The sequence below is a fragment of the Micropterus salmoides genome, unplaced genomic scaffold (genome assembly GCF_014851395.1).
Source record: "Micropterus salmoides isolate LMB-PRFRI ecotype aquatic unplaced genomic scaffold, ASM1485139v1 Ms_hic_scaffold_1, whole genome shotgun sequence".
Classification (NCBI taxonomy): domain Eukaryota; kingdom Metazoa; phylum Chordata; class Actinopteri; order Centrarchiformes; family Centrarchidae; genus Micropterus; species Micropterus salmoides.
In genome coordinates this window covers 43,697,300-43,712,660 of record NW_024040040.1, presented here as the reverse complement: position 1 = coordinate 43,712,660, position 15,361 = coordinate 43,697,300, and the positions used below count along the sequence as shown (strand labels likewise).

General features: G+C 42.0%; 2 protein-coding genes across 4 annotated transcripts; one reads left to right on the top strand and one right to left on the bottom strand.

Annotated features, from left to right (window-relative positions):
- Positions 1–35: 35 nt before the first annotated feature.
- Positions 36–4,424, top strand: si:ch73-174h16.4 (leucine-rich repeat-containing protein 14). 2 transcript variants are annotated; one of them, XM_038729750.1, is made up of 4 exons: positions 36–187; positions 375–675; positions 1,244–2,089; positions 2,959–4,424. In XM_038729750.1, exons 2-4 carry the CDS (start codon positions 398–400, stop codon positions 3,524–3,526), a joined length of 1,692 nt encoding a protein of 563 aa, XP_038585678.1. In that variant the 5' UTR covers positions 36–187; positions 375–397; the 3' UTR covers positions 3,527–4,424. The 2 variants fall into 2 exon arrangements, with proteins under 2 accessions (XP_038585678.1, XP_038585668.1); XM_038729740.1 differs by having other exon boundaries at positions 47–675.
- wdr97 (WD repeat domain 97) lies at positions 3,678–15,023 on the bottom strand. Of its 2 annotated transcripts, none has more exons than XM_038729720.1 (21): positions 14,762–15,023; positions 13,139–13,356; positions 12,472–13,049; positions 12,252–12,373; positions 11,449–12,169; positions 11,198–11,346; positions 10,886–11,122; positions 10,683–10,773; positions 10,451–10,583; positions 10,273–10,334; positions 10,097–10,184; positions 9,843–10,001; positions 8,900–9,049; positions 8,530–8,667; positions 8,262–8,435; positions 6,480–6,674; positions 6,261–6,382; positions 5,481–5,649; positions 4,960–5,129; positions 4,804–4,868; positions 3,678–4,702 (listed from the first exon to the last, which is right to left on the bottom strand). In XM_038729720.1, exons 2-21 carry the CDS (start codon positions 13,286–13,288, stop codon positions 4,521–4,523), a joined length of 3,855 nt encoding a protein of 1,284 aa, XP_038585648.1. In that variant the 5' UTR covers positions 13,289–13,356; positions 14,762–15,023; the 3' UTR covers positions 3,678–4,520. The 2 variants fall into 2 exon arrangements, with proteins under 2 accessions (XP_038585648.1, XP_038585655.1); XM_038729727.1 differs by lacking the exon at positions 14,762–15,023 and adding an exon at positions 13,945–14,024.
- Positions 15,024–15,361: the final 338 nt, after the last annotated feature.

Sequence of the window (15,361 nt, the reverse complement as noted above, 5' to 3'; positions counted from 1 at the left end):
GACGTCTCGCCCTTACGTGCTGCGTCACAGGCATGCGTCAGTCTGAATAGTAAACACTCCTGCTGCAGCAGTAGCTTCCTCAGTGATGTTTTGTCGAGTTAGCTAACATGCGGTGCCACCGTTTAATATTTCACCCACCAAAGGTTTCCAGCTATCGCTGCAAATCGTATTTCTGTTACTAATCCAGGTAGATATCAGGTGATGTTATAAATTCTTTTTTGGGGCTTTACAAGACTGCATCAAGTTACTGTCATAAAGTTAATCTTAGCTAACGTTACTTTCAGCTAGCTATCTCTCAGACGTGTAAAGTCTGCTTCTTTTGCAAAGGAGTGAAACGCGACATTATTTCGGCTGCTCTGCTTTTTTATGCCAAGAACTCCCCGTGCTCTGTGCTGAAATGGTGCTTTCCTTGGTGAGCCTTTGTGCCAGGGAGGTGGTGAGTGACCACAGCTCGTCACCCTGCTGGCTGAGGTGGTTGCCCGGGGAGCTGTACCGACCGCTGCTGGAAGCCGCCTTCACCAGCTGCAGGCCGCTGGCTGTGTGTGAACTGGTGCAGAGATGGCCTGAACGCACTCTGCGTGTCGGCGGACGGAAGAAACAGGGGCAAACTGCGCCAAATCGTCTCTGCATCCAGGCTCTGTTACTTGCAGTTGTCAGAGGACTGTCGGATCTAAGGTACGAAGTAGTTTATTATTCTAGCTATAGTGTTTGGGTCAGGTAATCTTGTTTGTCAGTGTTCATTCTCTGTAACATTTAAGACCCATTCCTCTTTCTCACTAGTGTAATGTAACTAACAACATTTACTCAAGTACTTTACCTAAGAACAATTTTGTTCTTGTACTTTACTTGAGTATTTCCATTTAATGCTACTTTATACTTTTACTCCCCTACATGTTAGTCACAGATTCCAAAAATATTACAAAATATAAATTGGATTGAATTATTATGCAATAATATGGATTAAGCTGCCCAGCAGTAAGATAAGGCATGCACCCTTACCAGCTGCAACATTAAAGTGATGTACACGTTAATGCATCAATATATACAATCCAAATTCATTATTCTGAAGTGGACTGTTCTGCTTAATGTATATGCTTTAAGTATTTGATTCTAAAGCTTTAGTACTTTTACTTTTACTCAAGTAAAATTGCATGTTTTTTGTACTTGTTTTTACACTGTGGTATTGCTACTTTTACTTAAGTAAATGTTCCCGAGTACTTATTCCACTACTGGTCTTTCCTAGGTGTGCCTTGCAAGTACTGGACCTCTGTGGACTGCAAGGAGATGAAGGAGGGATGGGAGACCACATGGGAGGCTGGTCTCTGACTGTAGCTCTCTGCACAATGGTTGTTCAGGCTAGAGCCGGAGCATCGAGGGCACAGAGGAGAGAAAGAGAGCAAGAGAGGAAAAGGTTCTCCGCTCTGGAGAGAGAAAAGGGTGTGAAAAGAGAGAGGGGGGAGGAACCAAATGGGGATGAGGCACGCACAGATAAGAAGGAGCTAGGGGTAAATAAAAGAGAGAGGATGGGATCATATGGGATTCTGGGTGAAGAGGAGGTGATTAAAGGTGTCAGGAGGAGGATGGAGATGGAGAGGAAAAGAGAGACTGCAGTGGCAGGTTTAGGAGGCAGTAGAAAAGAGCCAGAAGAAAAAGATGTAAACAGTGATGTGTTGGTTCATGTGAGAGCTGATCTTTTTGTGAATGCTCGCTCTTGGGAGCGTGTTCGCGTGGCTCTGAGCACACCAGGACCCCTCAAGCTTCAGTGCAGGCACCTACGTGTGGAAGAGATTTCAGTGTCTAATATCAAGACCATGCTAGGCCTCCTGCCTCGCCAGGTTCTTCTGGGCGTTGACGTCCGCTACAGCAGCCTCGGCGTGGCCGGCTTGGCTGAGCTGCTGCCTCTGCTCTCCACCTTCCCAGCACTGAACTCTCTTCGCTTGCACTACTGTAACTTAGATTTTCGCAGAGACCAGCCAGGCCAGGAAGAGGCCCTGAGGGACTTGTCTGTGGGTCTGGCAAAGCTACAAGAACTGCGACGCCTCAGCCTCACTGCACTGCGCCTGCCCGGACAACTTCGTGTGCTGCTTAGGTATGACCTGATCCCATATCACATGAAAGCTGCCCTGTAACTTTGTACCTACACCGTGAGCCTAGTAAACAGCACAATGTCACATCTTTCTATTTTGATTTCTATATTATTGAAATAAAATTCTCCCAAAAAAGTATCTGACAAGATTTAATCAATTCTTACTACAAGCTAATGTACATTTGTCCAACATTAGATTTAGGAAATGGAAAGGCAATATACTTTTCTCTGATGGAGCTGATATTATTAGTATTTATCGTTCTGCTATTTGGAGTAAAATTTATTCTAATATACTGTAGAAGTACATTAATTGTTCTTTTGGTGTTATATATGTGTTACTTGTTAATACATTACTTTTTTGATAAATATATAAAAAACTGTTTTTTTTCGGCACGTTTGGTATGACAGAAATAACTTACCAGCCATTATAAGTAAATTAGATGGTCAAAAGAAAATTGTAACTGTATTAAACTATTTGATATTTGATTAGTGGTTAAAGTGATTTTAGAATAAAAAATGGCAATACATTGTTGGTTCCAACCTTTAAATGAAGGATTTGCAGTTAAATAATTAATTGTTTTATTTGATAGTGCATTGAATATATTTATATTTAAGATTACCGTTTGTTTATTTTTAAACAATCAGTTAATTGATTTGATTAATTTAATCCATATTAAAAATAATTTGTCACAGCCCTACTCTCTAATTTCTCAAATTGAAATTGCACCTATTTAAATCTTTAATTTAAAGCAAATATGGCCAAACTAAGTTATGAGATTAAAGACAGAACCCAAAAAATGAGACCTCTTTAATGAATATCTGAATTGAATATTATATTATTTAAATGTTCTGTCCTCTTTCTTTTGTTACAGCTCCCTGCCTCAGCCTCTAGAGATACTGGAGCTGCCATATTTGAGCCTAACCCCAAGTGACCTGGCCTATCTGTCCTGTAGCCATCATGCTTCCAAGCTGCAGCAGCTGGATCTAAGTGAGAACCATCTGGATGAAAACACCCTGCCCTCTATTCGCCGCCTCCTCTCCCAGGCTTCCGGTAGCCTGCAGCACCTGTCTTTAAGTGGCTGTGGCCTGACTGATGGCTTGCTGGGACTCCTGCTGCCCTCGGTGGGAGGCTGCTGGGCTCTCAAGAGCTTGGCTTTGGCCCTGAACCCACTCTCCATGGCTGGCCTAATGGACCTGGTGAGGATGGCCGTGAGAATGCAGTCTCTCCGTCACTTACTGTACCCAAACCCTCTGGAGGACTACCAGCCGGGCCTTCCCGACCTGCCCTCCAGTGCTCAGCTCTTAGACTGGCCACTGGATGAAGCCACAGACATCAACACAACCAGCAGCCACCTCAACAGGGTGCTGATAGACAGCGGCCGCTGTGACCTCTTTCTGACATGTGACCTGCTCAATTATGATAAAGACTTGGTGGACTAGAACAGAAGTGGCGGGAATGACTTGGTTTGCTCACCGACACATACCAGAGCAATGTACATACACCTGACAATCAAATCATCACCCTAATACTGGTGTAGTATTCAGTTATCTGTTCTTCTCTTTATCACCATCTGTCTGTCTTATTTATTTATTTTTCCATTAAATACATTACTGGAACAAAGTAGCAAGACACTCAATACAATGCAGACCTCCTACAAAGCCCAGTAATCTCATTTTTTGTGTCACCAAAGCAACAGGTTTATTATTTGTCAGGAGCAGGAATGTGATCAGGAGATGGATCAGAAGATAACATTTTTTGGGGCCATGCTTCAATAAAATGGTGCTATAGTACTTTAATGAGCTCACTTGTTGATTTAAAAATTTAAATTTGAGTCACTGCTGGTTTTGTACCAAAATGAGACTTGCTGCTTTATAATCAGGTTAACGGGATCTCGTGCCTTTTCAACTGTCACTAGGACTTTCTTTATACAAGGCAGATGCAGTAAATGAATATGTACATACTACACGTCAACAACCAAAACTACAAGTTTGACAGTGGTGTCCTTTTATAATCTGTGTTTGCTTAATATTTGCATGTTCTTTCCTTAAAGAGGAAATGAATGTTAACCGCAAAATATTTAGGTGATTTTTTAAATGCAAACCAAATCTTTTTTAAGTGTTTTATTCACAAAGTAATGTATTTTCTCTTTGTGGTGTTCTAATTTACATATTTGTCATACTGTACTTCTTGATTATCTGTTTTAAAATGTTCAGGATTGTGTGTTTTTGTATCCGTTTGTATATTGAGTCATTATCAGGAAAAAAACAAATCACCCCTTGTACCACGTGAATGCATTTACATTCTGTAAGTCACAGAATAAATCAGTCATAAAGCAAAGTGTTAAGAGTCATTGAATTGTCACAAATAATGTACGTAGTTTAACTTTGTTATATGGCTCATCAAGTGTTAACAGGAGTATTACAGACAGAGCAATCATCTGTAGTACTCCACGTAGGACTGCTGTAGAGTGAAGTAGCGGCGAGGTGAGGCCTTCACCCAGTCCTCCTCTGTGTAGATGTGAAAGGGTCGCAAAGTGATACGAGATAACGGCAAAGAGATGAAATTGGGAAAGTGTGTGAGGAACGGCCGGTTTCTCAGGGGAGGCAGAATTATACCTGTATGACAAGATAAATGTATGACAATGATAAATGTTAGGAACCATTTTTCTACAAGCACAGTTGCACATGATCTTTGCTAAGGTACAGTGAAGTCTTACCCGGTGGCCTGGACATCCTGGCCATGGTGTAAGTCTCTCCTAGACGAAGTATTGGTTGGGAACTACTACACAAATAGATGATAAGATTCAATTATTAAAATGTTGTAGAATAAAGTTTGGAGAAGAAATTACCATATGTACATGCTTTTTACATACCAGTCATTTAGGGGCAAAATCACTGTGTTTTTGCAGCCAGGTGCAACACATCTGCTTTTTCTGTACTCGTCTTTTTTGACAGAGCAGAAATAATTCAGCACATCCACCATTTTGAAGGTTGACGGCTCCCACTTTGCTGTACTCCTAAGGAACCTGTACCTGTCATGGTCCTGGTGACATGGAAAGAGAGAGCAAAAGCAGTTAATCACTTAAAGGTGCAGGCCAAAACCAGCCGCCACACCAGCAACCATGACAGTCAGCAACACTGTGACGAGCTCTCATGTGTACTCCTATTTAGAGGAGTTAGGGTCAAAGCAAAGGACATCAGAAGCAGTGGAAAGATTCACAGAGGGAGAGCCTCTCAGTTTTCATACACCTGTTCTGTCCATTTCTCACACTCAAATATACAATAACAGAGGGTGAAAATGAATAGGATGAAATTTCCATTTTTGTTTTTACACATTTGAAACATAAATTTGAGACAGAGAGATTAACATTTAAATGAAACATGTCTGTGTTACTTTGTATTTGGAGATCCATAACTCCAGCCAACAATCTGCTCTGTCATGGAGGCTCTTCCAGATGTCAGACTGGTCCTTCAGCTCCAAGCCCCAGCTCCCCACCTCTGGCAACAACCACTGCTCAGCCTCATTAACACCTAATGCACTCAGCATGCGCACAACGTTTTCTCTATTGACAGGACAACAAGATTATACAAACTTGCATTTTCATGTCGTTTCTTAGATTGCACCTGCTATATCATATTTTTTGGCCACACAGCGTAAACAAGTTGTGATCACAACATGGACATATCATCACCTTTTAAACAAGCTTGTTAGGAAACACTTTATTATCACATCCAGCAGTTGCAGAACAACATTAGCATTCATTTGTACTCGTGTTTCTGGCCACCTTCACTCTCTTTTAGCTCTGTTTTTTGTCTCTACCAAAACCTGAGGGAAATATCTGGCTCTTTAGCTGCCAAATGCTCCATTATGTTTACTAGTTAGTATAAATTTGTCTGTCTGTCCTCTGGTTATGAGCAGATAATGTACAGTGGGTTTTTAGAGCTTGTTAGCTGAAAACAACACTATGTGAGTGGTGAGATTGATGAAACTCATTACTAAGCTCTGTAAAGCCAAAGGGAGCAGCAGATTCAGGTAGGTTCATTGCTACAAGCAACCCCTTCCACATTGTCATTCCATACATTATTATACAAAAATCGATTATAGCCGCTTTAAACATATAGATTAAGATGCTTGTCTTGTCATTATTTGGTATTTTAACATTAAGGGACTCACCGGAGATCCAGTTTTTTAAAAGCCAGAAGAGCGAGAAGCTTTTTCACAAGCTCATAGTTGCCAGATTTAAGACGCACCAACAGATTCAGCGTTTCAACAAGCAACGTCCGCTCCACAGGTGACTGAAACACAGACAGGAAAATTTGACAATTAGACCCAACCTCAAAATACACTTTATAAAATGCACAGTGACAATCTTGAATCCTGAATTTACAGTACCATGCGAGGTCTCACAAATTTGGGCACCAAGTCAATGAGGCCTTGGTAAAGCGTGTCTGTATTCTGTAGGAGACCCTGGTTGTGCAGTGTATGCAGTGCAGCGAGGGTCTTAAGCTTAGAGGGAGTACTGGAAGTGTTTAGATATCCCAGCAGCTGCAGTGAGAAGTCCTCTGGAGACAGCGTACTCGGGATACACTACACACAAACATACACTCATCAATATCTCAACTTGGAACCACTTTACCATGATACAATTCCCTGGTGAGTAGTGGATATACACTCTTGAACAAAATCTTAAGACTGGGGGAAACATTGCAAGTACTTGCATTTCGCGCTGGTGGATCATAACCGGGTTGTAAGTACTGCTTCAAAATGTCAAAAGAAGAAACAGGAGCAAGAGACAAAAAATAGCGAGTAGGCAATTTATTGAAAACTGCATTTAAACTCAAACAGGCTGTTCATCAGCTGATCAAAAGTTTAAGAGCTCAAAAATAAACCTACAACAGAACTAAAAGTGTCAAAAAAGGACTCAGTAGTGAGTAGCCCCACCGTTCTTGTTGATCACTTCAAACACTCGTTTCGGCATGCTTGATGCGACTGTTCGCAGGAGGCTGCTGGGAACGTTGCTCCATGTGGTGAAGGTGGCTTAACGAAGGTCATCCACGGTCTGGAACTGACGTCCGTTTTTGTAAACTTCCCTTGCCATCCATCCCCAAATGATCTCAATGGGATTTAGATCAGGAGAACACGCAGGATGGTCCAAAAGAACAACGTTTTTCTCCTGGAAGAAGTCCTTTGTCAGGCGGGCGTTGTGAATTGCAGCGTTGTCCTGTTGAAAGACCCAGTCATTACCGCACAGACGGGGGCCCTCAGTCAAGAGGGATGCCCGCTGCAACATGTCCACATAGCCAGTCGCCGTTTGACGCCCCTGGACAACCTGAAGCTCCATTTTCCCATTGAAGGAAAAAGCACCCCAAATCATGATGGAGCCTCCTCCACGTAGAAAACATCTCCGGTGGGATCTCCTTGTCATGCCAGTAACGTTGGAAGCCATCAGGACCGTCCAGGTTAAATTTTTTCTCGTCAGAGAATAAAACTTTCTTCCACCTTTCAATGTCCCATGTTTGGTGCTCCCTTGCAAATTCCAAACGGGCAAGTTTGTGGCGTGGGTGGAGACGTGGCCTTTGAAGACGTTTTTTGTTCTTGGGCTACAGTCAGCATCAGTAAGTGCCTTAATTTGGGTCGAGGATCGACCTGTGTCTTCACGGACAACCCGTCGGATCCTGTAGCTCAGTGCAGGTGAAATTTTTTGGGTCTACCACTTGACTTTTTTGTCCCATAACTCTCAGGATCTTTTAAGAAATGTAAAATGACTGTCTTACTGCGTCCAACCTTGGCAGCGATGGCGCGTTGCGGGAGGCCTTGCATGTGCAGCTCAACAATCCTGCCACGTTGAACGAGAGAAAGCCTTTTTGCCTTTGCCATCAGGAGATCATGACAGTGTGACTGCCTGAAGATCAATGACATGAAAGCCATATTTTTGTGCAGATTTTACCTTTTTATGCCTATGGTCTAAAACTTTTGATCAGCTGATGAACAGCCTGTTTGAGTTTAAATGCAGTTTTCAATAAATTGCCTACTCTATTTTTTGTCTCTTGCTCCTGTTTCTTCTTTTGGCATTTTTGGCATCGTTATGATTCACCAGCGCGAAATGCGAGTACTTGCAATGTTTCCCCGGTCTTAAGATTTTGTTCAAGAGTGTATCTGTTTGACGTAGGCTACCTTTTTATCAGGATACAGGTCTTTAAACCAACTGGAATCTGCAAGCTGTTTGAGGAAGGTCGGCACTTCAGGAGTGGGTTCCCGCGGCGGGGATGGTGTTGGGATCTTTGGACGGCGAGGTGGCGTAGTAGGAGTTGGAGTGGGTTTCTCTATCTGACAAATTATCTCTAGAGGCTATAGGGACAAGTACAGATATACACACATATGAAAGCTGCTGTTATATGCGTTCTTATGTCTTGTGTGAAATTAAGAAATTACATGTTCTTACCTCTTCATATTTCTCCACTATTATGGGTTTCTTGGGTATGTCTTTGGCAACAGGCAATGGGTTGAATTTCAATGGTGTCTTTGGTTTGGTTTCTGTGGTTCTTTGTCTTTGGTTTGGTTTTACTGGAGCCTTTTTCTCCTGCAATTAGAGAAACTAATTATATAAAAATTATAACATTGCTTTCAGCCAAACTTTGTGTATTTCTATACATTTGACTGATATACAGTATAAAAACACATTTTTCATTCTATTCCTGTAAAGGAACATCCAGAAAAAGAAAAAAAAAAAAGAAAAAGAAAAATACTGTAAATTTCTGCAACAAAAGTCCAGAATGACTGAGAATAAGATTTTGTTTATCAACAGTTTTTACCTTCTTTTCCTCCACAGGAATGTTTGAATCAGATTCAGGGTGCTCTTTTAAGGTAGGAGGGTTACGGGGCTTGTTGAAATAAGGCTTGTAGTCACACGGCTCAGGACAAAATGAAAGTTCATCTAGGTCAGAGGTGTCCTCAAAATCCATCTGAAAGCACAGCATCAACCTCTTAATGAACTAGTGAAAATTTGCAAAACTGATTTTTGAAATATAAGGCAGAAAAACTACCACATTTGCATCATGCAGATGCAAGTTAAAGAAAAATGGTGATTTTTAAACAAAGAAGCTTGTAGATTAATATTGTCTTTTAAATTAGTTTCCCATTAAACATTTAAGCTAATTGACATAAGAGCTAGCTTTAAACTGCCACAGTGTATTAAAGGAAGGAGGGGAACAGTGAGTTGATTACTTATTTTTGTATTCTTGAAAGTGTTGAACAGAAGCAGTTACCGTAAAATGAGTGGGGGGAAGATGTAATGGTTTTGTATTTGCATTTAGTTATTTCCAGTTTATTGTGTAAGTATTCTTCCTTGTGTATTGTGTAACTTTGCTTACTTTCTTTTGTACCTGTTTGATTGTCTGCCCTACCCTAATGTGTTCCACCTGTGTCTAACCGTCCTGCCCTCTCTTTTGTATTTAAGTCTGTGTTTTGCTTTGTCTTGTGTCATTTGTCCTGCCAAGCGCCCCTGCCCTCCTCCACTGTTTCCTCAGCGATTTGTGTTTTATTCCTTTTCTGTTATTTCTTTCTGTGATTATTTTAACTTTGGCTTTTGCCTGTAAATGTTTTGGATTTGTATACGTTATGGATTGCCTGTCTCACTGTTGGTGTGAGTTTGTATCCCCTTTTGCTTAATAAAGTAACTTCAACATTTGAGTCCAAATCCCCTTTTCCCTGTGACCATGTTAGAATTGAATTGTGACAGAAGGATGATGAAGATACCTTAATATTGAAGGGCAACCTGTATATTATCTTCATGTAGCGATCAAAAGCCTCTTTCTTGGTTTCCTTTGTGCTGGGAGGCTTCCCTTTTTTGCATTTTACGGAGCCTTGTAGGAGTGCAGCTAGGTCCATGTTTGAGGTCACTAAGCTCTCATGCGCCTGGAACAAGACAGAAAAGATATTCACCTACTGTAGGTATTTGAATGCATTTCTTAGTGTGCCATTGACATGCAATGTATTAAATTCACACACACCTTCTGTCTCCACATGTCTTCAGTCAATAATAAACTGCTGCCCACTACTGGCAATTCCTCTTCCTCGTCTTTGTCTGCTCTTACATTTCTGTTTGCACCAATATTGCTCATTAGATTGTTGTTTTGGATTATTCTTAATATGTAACATGAATAAATCATACTTTCTTTTGCGGCACCTTTTATTATTCACGATGATAGGCATGTCTGGAATGAGCTCCGCACAGTAAGTGTATAGGAGCTGTAAAAAAAATAAAATGGGATTAAATAAACATTTTTTTTATATTTAGCAGCTTCGATTGAAAATGTCAAATTCCCCTAGACATCCTTCAGCCACACTGCAAGCTGACTAGTTACCATTTGTTGGTAGTTGTGTGGCAGGAACTTAGCGCAGTTTATCCTGTACAGGTCCCCTCTGATGCCAAGAAACAATTCCCCTCCAAACCCACTGTAAGCCAGACACTCAGGCACTGTATTCAGCTGCAGCGTCCTGCAGGGCTCACAGATACACAAAGACACATGAACAGACATACATCCCTAAATTACTGTAAGCTTTTCACATCTGTAACGGCAGGCAATGAGCCCCAACCTGATGAGGTGATTCTTCTCATTCCAGATACACACTGTCCCATCTAGACTGCTTGAGACAAACACCTCCAGATCAGGACACACACACAACCCTGCAAGAAAACCAAAGTACAAACAAACAATACAACACCATCCACAACATACAATCGATTCATTAGGGACACAAAAATTCACTAAATGCTTTTTTATTGAGATATTTGTGACCTGTGAAGTGGTCTAAATGTCCTTCCTTGTGTGAGTGCTCGGTCTGGCTCTGGTTGAGTAGGTTAAAGTGCAGCAGGTTGTAGATGCCACTGTTGGGCTCTTGAAAGGTCAGGGCCAGCTGGGGCCCCAGCGCTGCCAGGTAGTCTTGAGGCTGACCACAGTGCAGGCTGAACTGTTGGCTGAGACACTCCTGGACATAGGGGTTTACTCTCCACACCACCACTGTCATGTCCTCACCTTTGGGATTTGGGTAAAGTCATTAAGTCATCACTGACAAGCATACTAAGGCAATAAAGTTACATTGGGAAATACCTGTGGAGAGGAGGCAGCCATTCTCAGGGTACACCTGCATTGTGGTGACTCTCTGGCCGTTGTGTGCTGGTATCCTGTACAAGACTGTCCCGTTATCCAATTTCAGAACACTCACACAGCCTCCGCTTTGGCCGAGAATGGTCAAAAACCTATCTCAAGCACAGAAGTATGATCAAATTTACTGAAATAAAGATATGTTTGCCCCATAGTATATTTAATTGTATAGAACTAAAAGCTGAAAAAATTCTTACTTATTCTTTGCATCATCAAGAGCTGCCTTGTTCCTGTGACTGCATCCTCTTCTCTCCTGCAACCGCCTCCACTCCTCTAAAGCTCTCTGTTTCTCAGCCACATAACTATAGAGTACCAGGCAGCAAGCTGGGCCAGGGATCGGCAGATTCTGGGCATCATCATCAGTCACATGATCCCTTTGCTGCCAGGGCCCCTGGCCTCTTCCCTTCCACTCTTGCATCAAAGTGATTGGATTAGTGAGTGTGTTGGCTTGGAGCACCGTACCTGTCTCAGTTAGAGCCAACAGAATCTCTTTTTGTAGGCAGTAGTCAGCACACAAAATCCTCTCCTTTGCCTCAAAAGAAGTCAACACTGCTCCTGTTTCTGCAGCCACAAGCACGATATCTCTGTCCCCGCTGACGCAGAGGACTCGTGTAGGGAATGGAGCAGGGAACGGCGAAACTAGGATTTGTCTCAGTGGGGCTCCTTCGTCCCCTTTGAGTTTACAGTGGAGGGTGTACAAGGATCTGATGGTCCAGAAATCAACTCCCTGGTGAGAGAAGGAGTAGAAAGAGTCTCCCTTTCTAGTGCCTCCTATGCACACAGGAGGGTTTTCCTGCTCTGTGTGGACACACTCGATCACATCACCCTCTTCCACGTTCCAGCAACAGATCGTACAATCCACAGAGGCTGATAACAGCATGTTTAATGCGGGACAGTAGAACAGTGAGTTAACCACACCTAGACACAAAGAAACAGAAAGTTTTGACATTGTGTCTACTCATAAGGGACAAAAAGAGAGATAGACGTTATGACTTTTTACCATTATGTCCAACAAAAGCCACACGTAGTTCCCAATCTGGACTCCATATCCTAATGGAGAGCTCATGAGATGCAGTGATCAAACAATCCAGTTGGGTGCAGTACACCATTGCAGTGATATCTCTGTAAAACATAACTTGTTAATCTCTATGCTTAAAAAAATCTAATTCCACCACTCACAGTCATACATTGTCACACATCGCATTCACCGCATCACACACCGTGAGCAGAGATCGTTCTTGTGCTCTAAAACCTTCCCGGCGTCGAGGTCAACCACTGTCACGACCCGCCCGCACACAACGAAGGCTCTGTGTGGTCTGTCAGAACGTGGGGGAGCCAATGCCATTTGGTTGAAAGTGCTGAGCTGTAGCCCCTCCTGTATCTTCACCTTACACCTCATGAGCAACACCGACCACACGCACACGTTCCCCACACCTGCAGTCACCAACTCTGTGGAGTGTTCTGCGGCCTGACACGCGCGTATGTCCAGGGCATCGCGAGCGGTATCCAGGCAGCGTAACTCGCTGTCCAGAAGTGTGAAGACAGGCCCTGGGCCCCAACCCACCAGACAGCCAGAGATCTTTGTGGCGGTGAGGCCCATGAAAGGGAGGTGTGCTAAGGAAGTCTGCTTGCGGCCATCAGCTTTGTAAAGGCAAACTGTGTTGTCTGAATGGAGGCTAATGAATGCAGCAGCAGCTTCAGAATACATCATGAAACGCACAGGGCTGTCACAGGAGAAATGCTGCAGGCGATGGAGTCCATGAGTGAACACATGCTGCTTGTTCTTTGAGTGTTTTACCTAGAGAGTCAAACATGGAGAAATTATTTAAGGTGTGTAAGACCTCTGAAAATGCACAAGTAAGTAAGCATCCTGTTGACATGCTCTACCTTGCCCGTAGGTTGTTTTACATCCCGCAACATATGATGCTTTCCAGGTGTCCTCCCATTTGATGTCCCACTCTCCTGAGACAGCAGCCTCAGGGCAGGACTGGGGAAGACTACTGCTGCTGATCTCGTCTCCTCTCCTGGGGCCACCATCTCTGCCACTTCATACACAGGACTCTGCAAATTCCTTTTTGCTGGTGGCTATGTGGCGTTGACTTGTGCTGGTTATGATGGAAAAACACAAACACAGTAAAACTTTGTATGCATGGCTGCCCAGTGGTGTTCAAATATATAACATGCCACAATTAAAAAACACAATTTTATCTCACTGAGACCGGGGATGGTTGTAACACTTTGTGCTTCAGCAACTAACTTGCTGAATTTTTTTAGCTATTCTCAAACTTATATACAAAGGACCCACATTTGTTTACTACAAATGGCACCAATTCAGTCCTCTACAAGAATATCACAGAACTCATGAGTTGATGTCAAAAACATGGTGTTCCTTTGTTACAACCTACACCACTACAGGGGTAGGAATACAAAGGAATACTTAATGCACATTACTATAATCAAGCTAATTAAATAAAAATCTTCATATAGCTTTAGGTTTAACAAAAAACACATGTGTGTGTGTCAATGCGAGTATATTCACAGAAAGTCACAGTCATAGAGTTGCTTCTGTATTAATGTATATTGTCTGCTATGTAGCAGAAGGGAGTTACAAAAACTCAATTTCACTATATAACTTGTTTTATTGTGACAAGTAAATGTATCTATCTACCTACAGTCAGTGGGCCAGTACTCACCGGTATGCAGTACTGGAACTTCTACATTTTACTCTTTGCCGTACCAGTACTCTTTTCTGCCGTCTCCACCGGCAGAGACTGAGTAGAGAAAACATTGGTTGTCTATACACATGCAAACATGTGAACTACATGTGAATGGGGAGAATTGGCACCACTTCAAGCACTGGTCACAGTGCTGACAAATGAATGCTGGTAACCCCAGAGAGCAGGCTTGGTGGGCCCAGAGAATGCATAGGGCACTCTGTACTGAAAGGATCTCATGACTCCTATCTTATCTGTAATTGATGGAATTGGTGTTGTTACAACTCTCCCCATTTTACAACAATACCTGTCTAACGTTACCTGTTACAGCATCTGCAATTACTTATTTATTTAGAATCACCCTTACACCTGAAATCAAATCATTGAAAGACCTAATAGCCTTTGTTACTCTTTTAGGTATAAAGCCTGACTCTACCCATAGTTTTTTAGATTAGAGACATTTTCTACTTTAAGGTGAGGACACCTCAATTAGCTTTAGCTAGACACCCTATATACATTACATTTGTCCCAATAATATTGTTACAATGTGTTTCTTCAATAAAACAATAAATAAATGCAACAAATTTAATATACATTAACACATTTTAGGAAAACGTGAGAACCATCTTTATCCATTTTTCAAAAAAAACTTTGGGGAAACAAACATACGTTATGGTTTTTAGTAATAAAGGCAGAGATATTAGGTAAATGAATTAAAAAGTGTGTGTGTGTGGGAGGGGACATAGTTTAATGTCATCACCATAAGACAACCAAACAACAAACAAAAATAACTTACCTTTTAGCTGCTCCTTGTGCTAAATATTAGCGACCATCAATTTGTTTTTAGGTCTTCAATAAAGAATAACGTCAGGTCTCAGCATAAAATTGTGCGTACCTAAGTTAGTGTTTACCCGTAACTGGTATGTAGCCCAGATGCAGCAGCATGTCTGTAATCTATACAATGTTAAGTTTATTTAGCTAAGAAATGATAAACAAAGCATAAGAGTGCTAAAAGTTTGTTCTCTCGGGTCCCAGGGTTCATGGTGCGTTGCTAGGGAAAGGGTCGCTCGGCTGCAGGTCGCACAACTTTGACTTCAGGCAGCACAATGGCTTCTCATGAAGTGTTTCTCCTCTTTTGTAAAGGAAATACGTTCCTATAGTTAAACACAAGGTCTTACCTACCATTGTGGACGCTGAAGTCATGTCCTTAGTATTTGTTCTGGGATGTTAAGGAGCCCGTGGGGACTTTTCTGTAGCCTAAAATTTATAGGTTAATACTTTAGAGGTTTTAGGCTAATAAATACATAAAGGATTCATTATTTCATCACCAGAATTGTATTATTGACAATGTGCAGAATCTATGTCCAGTGAAAATCATGTGTCTCTAAATTTGGTG